Source organism: Adelges cooleyi, unplaced genomic scaffold (assembly GCF_023614345.1).
Source record: "Adelges cooleyi isolate 19-005CV unplaced genomic scaffold, UGA_ACOO_1.1 ACOO_flye_CR_arks_rails_tigmint_CR_PRNA_17, whole genome shotgun sequence".
In the NCBI taxonomy this organism is placed as follows: Eukaryota; Metazoa; Arthropoda; class Insecta; order Hemiptera; family Adelgidae; genus Adelges; species Adelges cooleyi.
This window is the reverse complement of record NW_026095827.1, coordinates 120,966-134,037: the sequence shown is the minus strand read 5'-3', so window position 1 is coordinate 134,037 and position 13,072 is coordinate 120,966. Positions and strand designations below refer to the sequence as shown.

At 28.7% G+C, this 13,072-nt stretch overlaps 2 protein-coding genes and 1 long non-coding RNA gene across 8 annotated transcripts in view; 2 read left to right on the top strand and 1 right to left on the bottom strand.

Moving 5' to 3' along the window:
• LOC126833089 (zinc finger protein 468-like) overlaps nucleotides 1-2,656 on the top strand; it is a 30,362-nt gene extending 27,706 nt beyond the window's left edge. Inside the window, exon 4 of the mRNA XM_050564239.1 lies at nucleotides 1,322-2,656. Coding sequence (XP_050420196.1) covers nucleotides 1,322-1,784 — 463 coding nt within the window. The 3' untranslated portion in view covers nucleotides 1,785-2,656. The remainder of the gene's footprint in view (nucleotides 1-1,321) is intronic.
• LOC126833095 (uncharacterized) overlaps nucleotides 1-2,719 on the bottom strand; it is a 67,763-nt gene extending 65,044 nt beyond the window's left edge. Inside the window, exons 1-5 of one of the 6 annotated variants that reach the window (XR_007684849.1) lie at nucleotides 2,074-2,719; nucleotides 1,990-2,016; nucleotides 1,673-1,926; nucleotides 1,432-1,615; nucleotides 1,039-1,351 (exon numbers count right to left, since the gene is read on the bottom strand). This is a non-coding gene — a long non-coding RNA (uncharacterized LOC126833095). Of the gene's footprint in view, nucleotides 1-1,038; nucleotides 1,352-1,431; nucleotides 1,616-1,672 lie in introns of all 6 variants that reach the window. The other 5 variants (XR_007684850.1, XR_007684847.1, XR_007684848.1 and 2 more) reach the window with 5 other exon arrangements.
• Nucleotides 2,720-11,053: 8,334 nt separating this feature from the next.
• LOC126833065 (zinc finger protein 431-like) lies at nucleotides 11,054-12,199 on the top strand. The gene is made up of 4 exons (XM_050564194.1): nucleotides 11,054-11,374; nucleotides 11,483-11,613; nucleotides 11,731-11,855; nucleotides 12,003-12,199. The coding sequence occupies exons 1-4, from the start codon at nucleotides 11,054-11,056 to the stop codon at nucleotides 12,197-12,199; spliced, it is 774 nt and encodes a 257-aa protein (XP_050420151.1).
• Nucleotides 12,200-13,072: the final 873 nt, after the last annotated feature.

Here is a 13,072-nt window from a genome sequence, read left to right as displayed (position 1 = left end):
TGAAGTCGACAATAATTATGAGTAAGGTTATTTTTAATACCATTTTTTTTTTCTTAAGCAAAACTTTAAAACGTTTGTAATTATGTTATCTTCCTCCATAAACCCATCATTGGTATTGATGTTAGTGTATCGCTATTATTAAACTTATATTAGGAACCACTTGTTCATATAATAATATATTATTTTAAAACCGCATCTACCTCTTATCAATATAATGTTAAATCAAAGTATCAAAAAAACAAAATTGTGAAAACATTTATTTGTGGGTTTGATGTCCGGTCAACGTCTGCAGCATCGCATGATGTTAGCGTACGTTTGCGTTGGCATAAGAAGTACTGGGTTTTTTTATATACATATATAGAAAACATTCATACATTAAAATATAAAAAAATGCGAACTGGTGTCATTTTTTAAAATAAACCTTAATGTTAACAGTTATAAAAAAAAAGTAATGTAATAAGTAATGGGGTTTAGTTTAATTTTTATTAAATACATTTTTTAATTATCATAAATAAAAATTTAAAGTTGATAGAAAATTTTAATGAAATAGACTATAAGTAATGTCCTCATAGTAAAATACTTAAAACTTTATAAAAATATTATTAATTAGTTACATTTTGTTTTCTTTTCAAAGAGGTATTTATTATATGGATATGTCTCGTTTCTTATCTCTCATATTTTATTTCTAATATTATATCTCTTCATTTTGTATCTACAATATCGTACATTTTATATCTTATCTATAATATCTCTTATCGCATATCTCTATTTTTTAGCCAGACATTAAAAATTATTTATCAGTTGTTTAAGTTACAAAACATCCGCTTAATAGCGGCACACGCACACATTGTCTTTTGTAGCGTTCAGTGCCATTCACGCACGCACGCAAAGATTTTCTTAATGTCCCTGATCCAAAAGCCATATTCATGTTAAAAATTTAATTTAGTCGTTCAATGTGAAATTTTTATTTCTGCCGAGTTAAGGGTTAAAAGATGTCGGTCATTAAAAAGTCTTAAGGTACTCAATGTAAAAGTGGACTTTAGATAGAGTACACTTTTTAAGTTTTAAATCTTATGGCACTCGGATGTTTATTGTCCATATTCTAACAAATGTGAACGTTACATTGTATTATGTATAATAAGTTCAGGCAACTCGATAAGTAATAGAAGATCTTTGTATATCTTGTAAAATCAATAAAATTAATTCTTAAAAAGGATGCGTGTATGATGGATTGTACATTTAATATTAGTAATATTAATGCTTGCTGCATAACATCAATATTTGTCCTAAATTAATCTGTTTTGTTTCATACGTGTTGCAGTATTCATTTTTCGTGTAATGCGACCGATACCTCAAAAAATACAAAAACCAAAGATTGCAGTTTTATTGAAACTATAAAAAACAATTCTAAGAAAAATATGTACAAAATACCATTTAAATGCCGTGCCTGTGAAAAAACATTTCGTCAACAATCTCATCTCAAGAGACATGCACGGATACATACCGGTGAGAAACCATATAAATGCGTTGTCTGTGAAAAAACATTCAATCAACAAATTCATCTCAAGTACCATGCACGTATTCATACCGGCGAGAAACCGTTTAAATGCGATGTCTGTGAAAAAACGTTTGGTAGAGAACATCACCTAAAAGCTCATGAACGCATACATACCAGCGTAAAACCGTTTAAATGCGATGTCTGTGAAAAAACATTTCGTCAACAATCTCATCTCAAGAGACATGCACGGATACATATTGGTGGGGTACGATATACCCCACGATAACACCTCAAAAAAATAAAGTCAATCATTGTATCTGCAAAATCAAAAGAAATAATCCAAACAAAGATGGCCTATTTTCATTAAAATCAAGCCTGAGAAGACATTGACGCGTTCATACCGGCGAGAGGCCATTTAAATGCCGTTTCTGTGATAAAGCATTCAGTCAATATTATATTATAATAGTCATAATTTATGAACGCATACATACCAGTTAGAAACCATATAAATGCGATGTCTGTAAAAAATGTTTTAATATACAATCTAACTTCAAAACTCACGAAAGAAGACATACCGGTGAGAAACCTTATAAATGTGTTGTTTGTGAAAAAACATTTCGTCAACAATCTCATCTCAAGAGACATGCACGGATACATATTGGTGGGGTACAACACAAATGCTCAGTCTGTGATAAATCATATGGTCGCCAAGATACTCTCAAAAGTCATCAAGCAAAAGCACACGTGGCTATTTGGCAGTTATAAAATAGGTTTTGAATCTATTTGTTATTATTTGCAATTTTTTTTACTTGGAATTTAATTCAGATTTAATATATTTTTATTAGTTTCCTTAAAATGTTTTAAATATTACTATCGTTTAACTGATCAATCATATATACACTTGCACAAAGACATTTAGTGAAACCAATGTGTTTTTTATACGCACTCAACATGTTATTAAATTTGGCAATTTAGTTTCACTGTTAAAAATTGAGTAGTTGAAGATTGTACAAACATTACCAATAGATACCAATGTATTAAGTATTTATGTAAGTTGATAGAAATATATGTATCCATATAAATTTACTTTTTATTTTCTTGACTAAAATGAACAAACATATGCTTAAATCGAAAACTGTGTAAACAAATATTTTCTATAAACTGTTATATATTATATAGCATAATATTAATATTATTTAACACAATATAATTGATTTAGGTATCTTATTAAACTTGTTTGAAAAAGTAACTTTCTTCTATTATTATTTTAGGCTGTTCTTGGCAGACAATATTTACTGATTGTAATATTTTCTACAATAATTGTGCTTTGTTAAGCGTTTTTAAACACACAAAAAACAAAAGAATGTGAGACCAAATTTGTAAAATCAATACACTCTCAGCTCCGCATCGATACTGGACATTTTTTTATATTTAATATGCTTTGTGTTTTGACTCGATATTGACTCGGTGCGTTTTTCTAGTTCATTTCTTCTACTTTCTTAATCTAAAATAACCCACTAAAATTAACGTATTTTCAACTTGATACTATACATAGTCTCTGGCGTATCCAAATTTAGCGAAATGAGTGAATGTAACTAATTCTAGCTTTATTCGTTATTTTTTACCTTTTTGGGTAAATAAAGTTTACTTCGTTTTTAAAACTTCAAAATTTAAGTTTTTTAAAATGTAGAGTATATTCTATTAACTTTTTATATTAAAATTTATTTATTACCCATTATAGTTAAAACGTTAAATGAAGTTTTTGCAAAAAATTACTTATGCCGAAGTGAATTGCTTAATAAATAAAAGGTAAAACGTCTTTTTAACTAAACATGTTAAACATTTTTTCATTGAAATAAACACTCAAGAAACAGAAACTTATTCAGTAACAGTATCTATATATGGTTAATAAGTGTATTGAGTGCGAATAAATATAACACTGTCACTACTAACCAAATGTAAATATTATATTTAAATAAAATAAAATAATAATATTTAACAATAAACAAAATATACAACGTAACACAACTATAAAACAATACGAGAGATGTCGCAAGACGGTGTATCGAGTGAGACTGTGTTTCGACAGAATGCGATTGTTGAACTGAACTGACTGTCTGGTGGTACGGCGCTTAGATAGGCCACAGAATATTCTCGGGGCGGCAATTGCGGTGTGTGAGAACGCTCGGGATGATTCTCGCGGAGACGTGACGGCGGCGGCCATGCAACACGTGTTGCACGGCGCGACCGTTCTAGAACATTCGCGAGCGCTCACCACATATATAACATAACAGTATATAATACACATGTTTATGTAATTTCACATTGATAACTTATTTTGTTCTTCATATTTAGCCCCATCCCCATGCAATCCGATATATGGCCAGGGTGAGGATTTTTTTTTAATTACCGAATATCAAAACTTGTTTGAAAATAATTAGTCGTTTTAAAATTTGTAATAATTACTTAAACAAATAAATTTGAATATGAAATAAAATTGTATTCACAGTTTCAAAAATGTACTATCTGCCATATGGTCAAGGTGAAAAACAACAAAGAGTTAAATATTAATTTTACCAGTACATTTTCCCCTTACTTTTGTGATGACATTTCTACGAACAAATAATATAATATGTGATTACCAATAGAACAAAGAGTACTGAATACTGCTAGAAATATACAGTATTACACGAGCAATTTAATTAACCTACTATCAGTTGACATGGATTAACTAATATGAGGAGTTAATTAATAACTTATTATTTTCATTATATTTAGAATTTAGATACTCATTCACTATGTCTTCAACCTCCAGACTCCATCATGTCACTGAGAGTGTGAACCTAAGCCCTACCATTAAATCGATAAGGTAACTTAAGTTTTAGGTAAATACTATAATAGTAATATATACTAAGTTTATATACAATAACATATATATATATATATATATTATGTAAAATGTTTGTAATATTATTACATTGTTATATTGAGAGTAACACAAAATTAGTAATACTAACAATACATTTTCTTGAGATTTTATGAAAAGACAAAACTAACTTGCATACGGATAGAATAGTTTTTTTAAATGTGAGATTTTCTTTTATGATAAAAAAAACCAAGTAATTTGAATAATCCAACTATTAACACAAAAGCCAGCACATATTTAGTTTCTCGAAAAAAATGTACGCTTAGTGCACATTTCGCTTAAACAATTATAATATTATAGCAAAAATAAAAGTTTAAAAAAAATCATTTTAATTCTACTACTTTGCCTATGTTGAGGCTCGTTTAAGACAGTGTAGTTAAAATGAAAAGTATATTTCACTAAGACTAAATACAGTCTAATGGTTAAACACTTTTAGAAATATAGTATAATTGTTTATAGTTGTTAAATAATGCATTTGGGAAAAAAGGGTTTTATTGTGTTATTTCTTTTATTAAGCTTTGATACAAGAGTTTGGAATTTAATTAATTTGCCTCTTGAAATGCACGAGAGTTTACCTTCACGCTACAAAGTACCTCCATCTGTGGCAATCACTCGTTATCAAGCAAACGCACACTATCACAAATCTGTCCATACAATTTCTGCGTTGTGTCGCGCACCGTGCAGTTTGCATTAAAATCACAATTGAAATAAAAGTTTTGATTTTTAATTAAGATTAAAATTTGTACACTCTGCTGAAGTTCTGTAAATCAAGCTAGTTAAATTCGATTTAACGCCATAGGAAAAGTGTGTCCATGGCAGATAAGGCCTTAGGTAAACTTATTAATTTTATAGGATGTCGATGAAGGTTAGTTTACAAAAAGCTTTAATACAAGTGTTGGGGTATTGATTTGTTTGCCTCTTAAAAAGCACGACAGTTTACCTCCATGCTACAAAGTACCTCCATCTGTGGAAATGACTCGTTATCACACAAACACACACTATTTGTCCATACAATTTCTGCGTTGTCGTGCACTGTGCGGTTTGCATTAAAATCACAATTATTATAAAATAAAAGTTTTGATTTTGTTAGTAATTAAGATTTATTTTTGTACACTCTGAAGTTGTGTAAATCAAACTAGTTAAATTAGATTTAGCAATTTGTTTTCTGTATTGTCGCCACGGGTTTGATTCGTGAACAACTCTAGATTTTCATCATAATAACTTGGTCGAATTCTGTGATAAATACCAAACGTATTACGTTGTGTTTCTTTATTTCGTTTCAAGTTGCATTATATTTGTGTTTTGTCTTGCATGTCAATAATTTTTACAAGTTTTTATTAGCAGCTCTGGAAAGCAGTGAGTAACGTAATCCACTTATCTTTTCCTTTTTCTATACTTATAGCTTGTTTTTAGGCTATTATAAAACATAAGGGATTATATTATTTATATTAATATATACATATATAATACATAAGTAAAGATTATTACCACTTTAAATTTAGTCGGCCAAATGAGCTATTGTCCAGCTTAAATCTTTATGGTATTAGCTTTTTATCTAAAAGTCATACTTGTAGTTTTGTGTTATTGATCTAATTAAGATAAATTAAAATTTCGTTTTAAATGTTTAAAAAACACAAAATATACCTATGAACTTGAATTATGTTGTTCTCCTCTATAAACCCTTCGTTGGTATCGATGTTAGCGTTCCGTTATTAAACTTATTATAGGAACCACTTATACATATAATACCAGATTGTTTTAAAACCGCATCTACCTCTTATCAATATAATGTTAAATCAAAGTATCAAAAAAAAAAAAATTGTTATTTATTTGTGGGTATGATGACCGGTCGACGTCTGCAGAATCGCATAATGTCAGCTTACGCTTGCGTTTGCATGAGACTTACCGTGTTTATTTATATACATATATAAAAACATTCATACATTAAAATAGAAAAAAAATGCGAACAGGTGTAATTTTTTAAAATAAAAACTTAATGTTAACAGTTATAAAAAAAAAATAATGTAATAAGTAATGGGGTTTAGTTTAATTTTTATTAAATACATTTTTTAATTATCATAAATAAAAATTTAAAGTTGATAGAAAATTTTAATGAAATAGACTATAAGTAATGTCCTCATAGTAAAATACTTAAAACTTTATAAAAATATTATTAATTAGTTACATTTTGTTTTCTTTTCAAAGAGGTATTTATTATATGGATATGTCTCGTTTCTTATCTCTCATATTTTATTTCTAATATTATATCTCTACATTTTGTATCTACAATATCGTACATTTTATATCTTATCTATAATATCTCTTATCGCATATCTCTATTTTTTAGCCAGACATTAAAAATTATTTATCAGTTCTTTAAGTTACAAAACATCCGCTTAATAGCGGCACACGCACACATTGTCTTTTGTAACGTTCAGTGCCATTCACGCACGCACGCAAAGATTTTCTTAATGTCCCTGATCCAAAAGCCATATTCATGTTAAAAATTTAATTTAGTCGTTTCATGTGAAATTTTTATTTCTGCCGAGTTAAGGGTTAAAAGACGTCGGTCATTTAAATGTCTTAAGGTACTCAATGTAAAAGTGGACTTTAGATAGAGTACACTTTTTAAGTTTTAAATCTTATGGCACTCGGATGTTTATTGTCCATATTCTAATAAATGCGAACGTTACATTGTATTTTATAGGATAAGTTTAGGCAACACAATCAAATAAAAATAGCCTTAATAGTAGATTATTGTATGTCATGTAAAATCAATAAAATGAATTCTTAAAAATGATGCGTTGTACATTTAATATTAGTAATATTAATACTTGCTGTATAATATCAAAGTATATTTGTCTTAAATTAATCTATTATATTCCATACATGTTGCAGTATTCATTTTCCGTGTAAAGCGACCGATACCTTAAACAAAACAAAAACCATGGATTGCAGTTTGAACAAAACTATAGAAAACGATTCTGAGAAAAACATACACAAAATACACTGCAAGTTCGACTGTAATATATGTCAAAGAAGGTTTACAACCAAAAGTAATATAATCCGGCATATTGCGAAATCGCATTTTATTTCTTTGCCTCCTAAATTGCAAGACCGTTTACCTCCACGCTACAAAGTACCTCCATATGTGGCAATCACTTGTTATCACACAAACACACACTATCTGTCCATATAATTTCTGCGTTGTCATTCAGTTTTCATTGGAATCACATCTAATGTGATGATTGTTGGTATCACCACCTACTCTACCGCAGTGAAACGCTGGCAACGCGGTGTCGGTTGGTACCACTACCCATCGTACCCCCACCTGCGCCGGGAGAAGCGTAAGGACGATGCCGCAGCCATTTTTGGTCCGCCAATCGATAATCTCACACGACTTCGTCTACACGCTTGGCGTCTTTTTTCCAAGCAGACATTCTGTTAATAACTTTGTGCTGTACACGTTAGGTAAATATACAAGCTGTTATATTTAAATAAATAAAACAGCCAATTTGTTTGCAGTATTGGTGCCACGGGTCCGACTCGTGAACATCTCTAGATTTCAATCATATTAACTTGGTCGAATTCTACGATAAATACCTTAAGTATTGCGTCGTGTTTCGTTATTTCGTTACAATTGTGTTTTGTCTTGCATGTCAATAATTTATTATAAGTTTTATTAGCAGCGCTGGAAGGTGGTTTATGGTTCTACGTTGTGTGAGTACCTATTGTTTTGTATTTCTAATTTATATACATAATTGCCGCGTTTACTGTCTCCCGCGGAATTAAAACACTGCTTCTGAATAAAAAGTATCATAATTTTTATTTGGTTGCTTGTTACTTATTTATCCGGAGTTGAGTAGAGTGATATGGGATCAACACCATTTTAAAGTAATCTAGTCGGCAAAATGGCCAATCGTCTAGCTTTAATCTTTATTGTGTTAGCTTTTTACCAATAAGTCATGCTTGTAGCTTTGTGTTATTTATCTAATTCGAGTAAATTAAAATTAAGTTTTAAATGTTTAAAAGAACAAAATATACTACTGAAAACTCAGTGGTTTTTTACAAGTAATGTAAACTAAATTATTCTTTACTATATCATTATTATTACTTTATTTGTTACTTAATAAAATAGTTAAAACTGCAATTTAGTATCCTATTTAAACCTCTTTGCATAAGTGGTACAGAAAAAAACAACTAAAGCTCAATGTCAATTACAGAGTTTTGAAACGGTAAAATATGTTGAATATTAAACCTGAAAATGACGATGCAGAAGAATACTCCGTTGAACCAAAACCGTTTGATGTGCTGTTCAAAAACAATGAAATAACTATAGTAGAGGATTATTTGGTTAAGAATGAAGTAGATGATACTTATGAGTAAGGCGATATTTATTACCATTTATTTTATCTTAAACAAAACTATTAAAACTTGTGCCTGATGGTATCAATATAGGCGTTTCGCTAACATTAAACTTATATTAGGAAACATTTGTTCATTTAATAATAGATTGATTGATTTAAAACTACATCTACCTCTTATCCTTATAGAGATCCATTAAAATATTTATAAAAACAAATTTGTAAACATTTTATTTGTGGGTGTGTTGTCTGCAACACCAAATTATGTTAGCGTAAGTTTTGTACGATACTTACCGAGTTATTTATATAAATATATAGAAAACATTTTTACAATTATTTTTCATTCTTTTATTAAGTTAAAAAAAAATGCGAATAAGTGTCATTTATTATTACAAAAACTATATATTAAAATTTATGTTTTTTACTATTAAAAATTTAATTTATGTTAAATAGAAATTTTTATGAATAGATTAGGTAATCTAATTTTTTTAAAATTTATTATATGATTAATTTTCGCATTTAGAATGTAAACTAAATTATCTTTATTATATCATTAGTAGACTTTATTTGTTACTAAATAAAATAATTAAAATTGTTCAATTTAGTTGTCCTACTAATCCTCTATGCATATATAGCACAGAAATACAACTAATGTTTAATGTCAATTATAGAGTTTTGAAGCGGTTTAATATATTGAAAATTAAACCTGAAAATGATGAAACAAAAGAAGAGTTGTTGGAAAAATCGTTTGAAGTCGTTGATACTAAACCGTTAGATATAAAGTTCATAAACAATGAAATTTCTACAACAAATAAGTGTTTAGTAAATAATGAAGTCGACAATAATTATGAGTAAGGTTATTTTTATTACCATTTTGTTTTTCTTGAACAAAACTTTAATACTTTTGTAATTATGTTATCCTCCTCCATAAACCCATCAGTGGTATCGATGTTAGCGTTTCGCTATTATTTAACTTATATTAGGAAATGCTTGTTTATATAATAATATATTATTTTAAAACCGCATCTACCTCTTATCAATGTAATGTTAAATCAAAGTATCAAAAAAACAAAATTGTGAAAACATTTAATTGTGGGTTTGATGTCCGGTCAACATCTGCAGCATCGCATGATGTTAGCGTACGTTTGCGTTGGCATAAGAAGTACCGGTTTTTTTAATATACATATATAGAAAACTTTCATACATTAAAATAGAAAAAAAAAATGCGAACATGTGTCATTTTTTAAAATAAAATTTTAATGTCAACAGTTATAAAAAAAAAACAATGTAATAAGTAATGGGGTTTAGTTTAATTTTTATTAAATACATTTTTTAATTATCATAAATAAAAAATAAAAGTTGATATAAAATTTTAATGAAATAGACTATAAGTAATGTCCTCATAGTAAAATACTTAAAACTTTATAAAATATTATTAATTAGTCACATTTTGTTTTCTTTTCAAAGAGGTATTTATTATATGGATATGTCCCGTTTCTTATCTCTCATATTTGATTTCTAATATTATATCTCTACATTTTGTATCTACAATATCGTACATTTTATATCTTATCTATAATATCTCTGATCGCATATCTCTAATTTTTAGCCAGACATTAAAAATTATTTATCAGCTGTTTCATTCACAAAACATCCGCTTAATCGCGCCACACGCACACATTTTCCTCGGTAGCGTTCAGCGTCATTCAAGCATTTTCTTAATGTCCCCAAGCCAAAAGACATTTCCATGTCAAAAATATAGTTTAGTCGTTTATGAGAATTTATTATTATTTCTGTCAAGTTTAAGGTTAAAAGACGTCGGTCATAAAAAGTCTCAAGGTACTCTATGTAAAAGTGGACCTTAGATAGAGTACACTTTTTAAGTTTTAAATCTTATGGCACTCGGATGTTTATTGTCCATATTCTAATAAATGTGAACGTTACATTGTATTATGTAGGATAAGTTTAGGCAACTCGATCAAATAAAAATTGAGTAAAGAAGACTTTTGTATGTCATCTAAAATTAATCAAATTAATTCTTAAAAAGGATGCGTTGTATATTTAATATTAAAACTTGCTATATAACATCAAAATATATTTTTCTTAAATTAATTTGTTTTGTTTCAAACGTGTTGCAGTATTCATTTTTCGTGTAAAGCGACAGATATCTCAAATAATACAAAGACAATGGATTGTAGTTTTAACGAAACTATAGATAATCATTTTCAGAAAAATATATACAAAATACGTCGGTTCGACTGCAATATGTGTCAGAGGAGGTTTACAACCAAAAGTAATATAATCCGGCATATTACGAAATCGCATTCCATTGAAAAGAAAACACCTCAAAAAGTCAATCATCGTAACAGCAAAATCAAAGGAAATACTCGAAACAAAGATGGCCTATTTAATTGTGGTATTTGTTTGAAAACGTTTTCATTAAAATCAAGCCTGAGAAGACATTGGCGCGTTCATACCGGGGAGAAACCCTTTAAATGCGATATCTGTGAAAAAACATTTGGTAGACAACATCAGCTCAAGATTCATAAACGCACACATACCGTCGAAAAACCGTTTAAATGCGATGTCTGTCAAAAGGCTTTTTGCGACCAATCTTACATCAAAATTCATAAAAGGATACATACCGGCGAGAAGCCCTTTAAATGCAATATTTGTGAAAAAAAATTTGGTCAGATATCTCACCTCAAAACTCATGAACGCATACACACCGCCGAGAAACCTTTTAAGTGCGATGTCTGTGAAAAAACATTCAGTCATCAATCTGCTCTCAAGAGACATGCACGTATTCATACCGGCGAGAAACCGTTTAAATGCGATGTCTGTGAAAAAACATTTAGTCTACAACAAAGTCTTAAAAAACATGAAAGGATACATACTGGTGAAAAACCTTATAAATGCGTTGTCTGTGAAAAAACATTCAGTCAACAAACTCATCTCAAGAACCATGCACGTATTCATACCGAAGAGAAACCCTTTAAATGCGATGTCTGTGAAAAATGTTTTAATATACAATCTAACCTCAAAGTTCATGAAAGAACACATACCGGCGAGAAACCATTTAAATGCGATGTCTGTGAAAAATGTTTTAATATACAATCTAACCTCAAAGTTCATGAAAGAACACATACCGGCGAGAAACCATTTAAATGCGATGTCTGTGAAAAATGTTTTAATATACAATCTAACCTCAAAGTTCATGAAAGAACACATACCGGCGAGAAACCATTTAAATGCGATGTCTGTGAAAAATCATTCAGTTTAAAGTCCTATCTCATAATTCATGAACGCATACATATTGGTGGGGTACGATACAAATGCTCAGCCTGTGACAAATCATATGGTTGCCAAGATACTCTCAAAAGGCATCAAGCAAAAGCACACGGCTCATAGATTCATAAACCTTACGTGACTATTTGGCAGTTTTTCAAAATCGATTTGTTATTATTTTGCAATTTTTTTTACTTACGATTTATTTCAGATTTAGTATACTTTTATTAGTTTTCTTATAATATTTAATTTATTACTATCGTTTAACAGATCAATAACATAAGTATTAGTTTTTAATTTATTTTTTCGACGGATCACATGAATTATTTAGTATTAATATTTTTATAATGTATTTTTTAATTTTCATAATCTACACACACAAAATGCTAAAAAATTTTGTTACTATTCTTATTTTTTATTATAAAATGTTAGTAGTCTTTTTAGTTACAGATGGTTTTGAAGAGAATGGTTTATAATATATGTTAATTTGTATTTTAAAATTGATTTTTAATTTAAAATATTTGTTAATTTTTGAGCGTTGAATTATGCGAACCGTGTTTAAAATCAAAATAAAATATTTTATTATTTCGTCAATTATGATTACATTATGTTAGTTTCATTCATATTTTTAGAATAAGTTTTTCGTTTTTTTAATTCGAAGAATTATTAAGATTGAACCTGACCATTATTAATAAATGTCATTCGGGAAAGTAAGGAGAATATGCCTACTTCAATATATACGTTTATTATTAAATAATTAGTAAAAATAATTAGTAAAAATAATTTTGTTCAATATATTAGTGTGATTAGTTCCCAAGAAAACATAATACCATGTTTGAGAGTAATAACATTAGTTTTATATTGAGACTTTTTTTTTATAAACATCTTTTTCAAATAATTATTAAATATTGGAATTTTAAATGATTTATGTACATGGATAAATTATATGACCATAATGAACAAACTGTTTAAGTGTTCGTCAAATATCGTCTATGT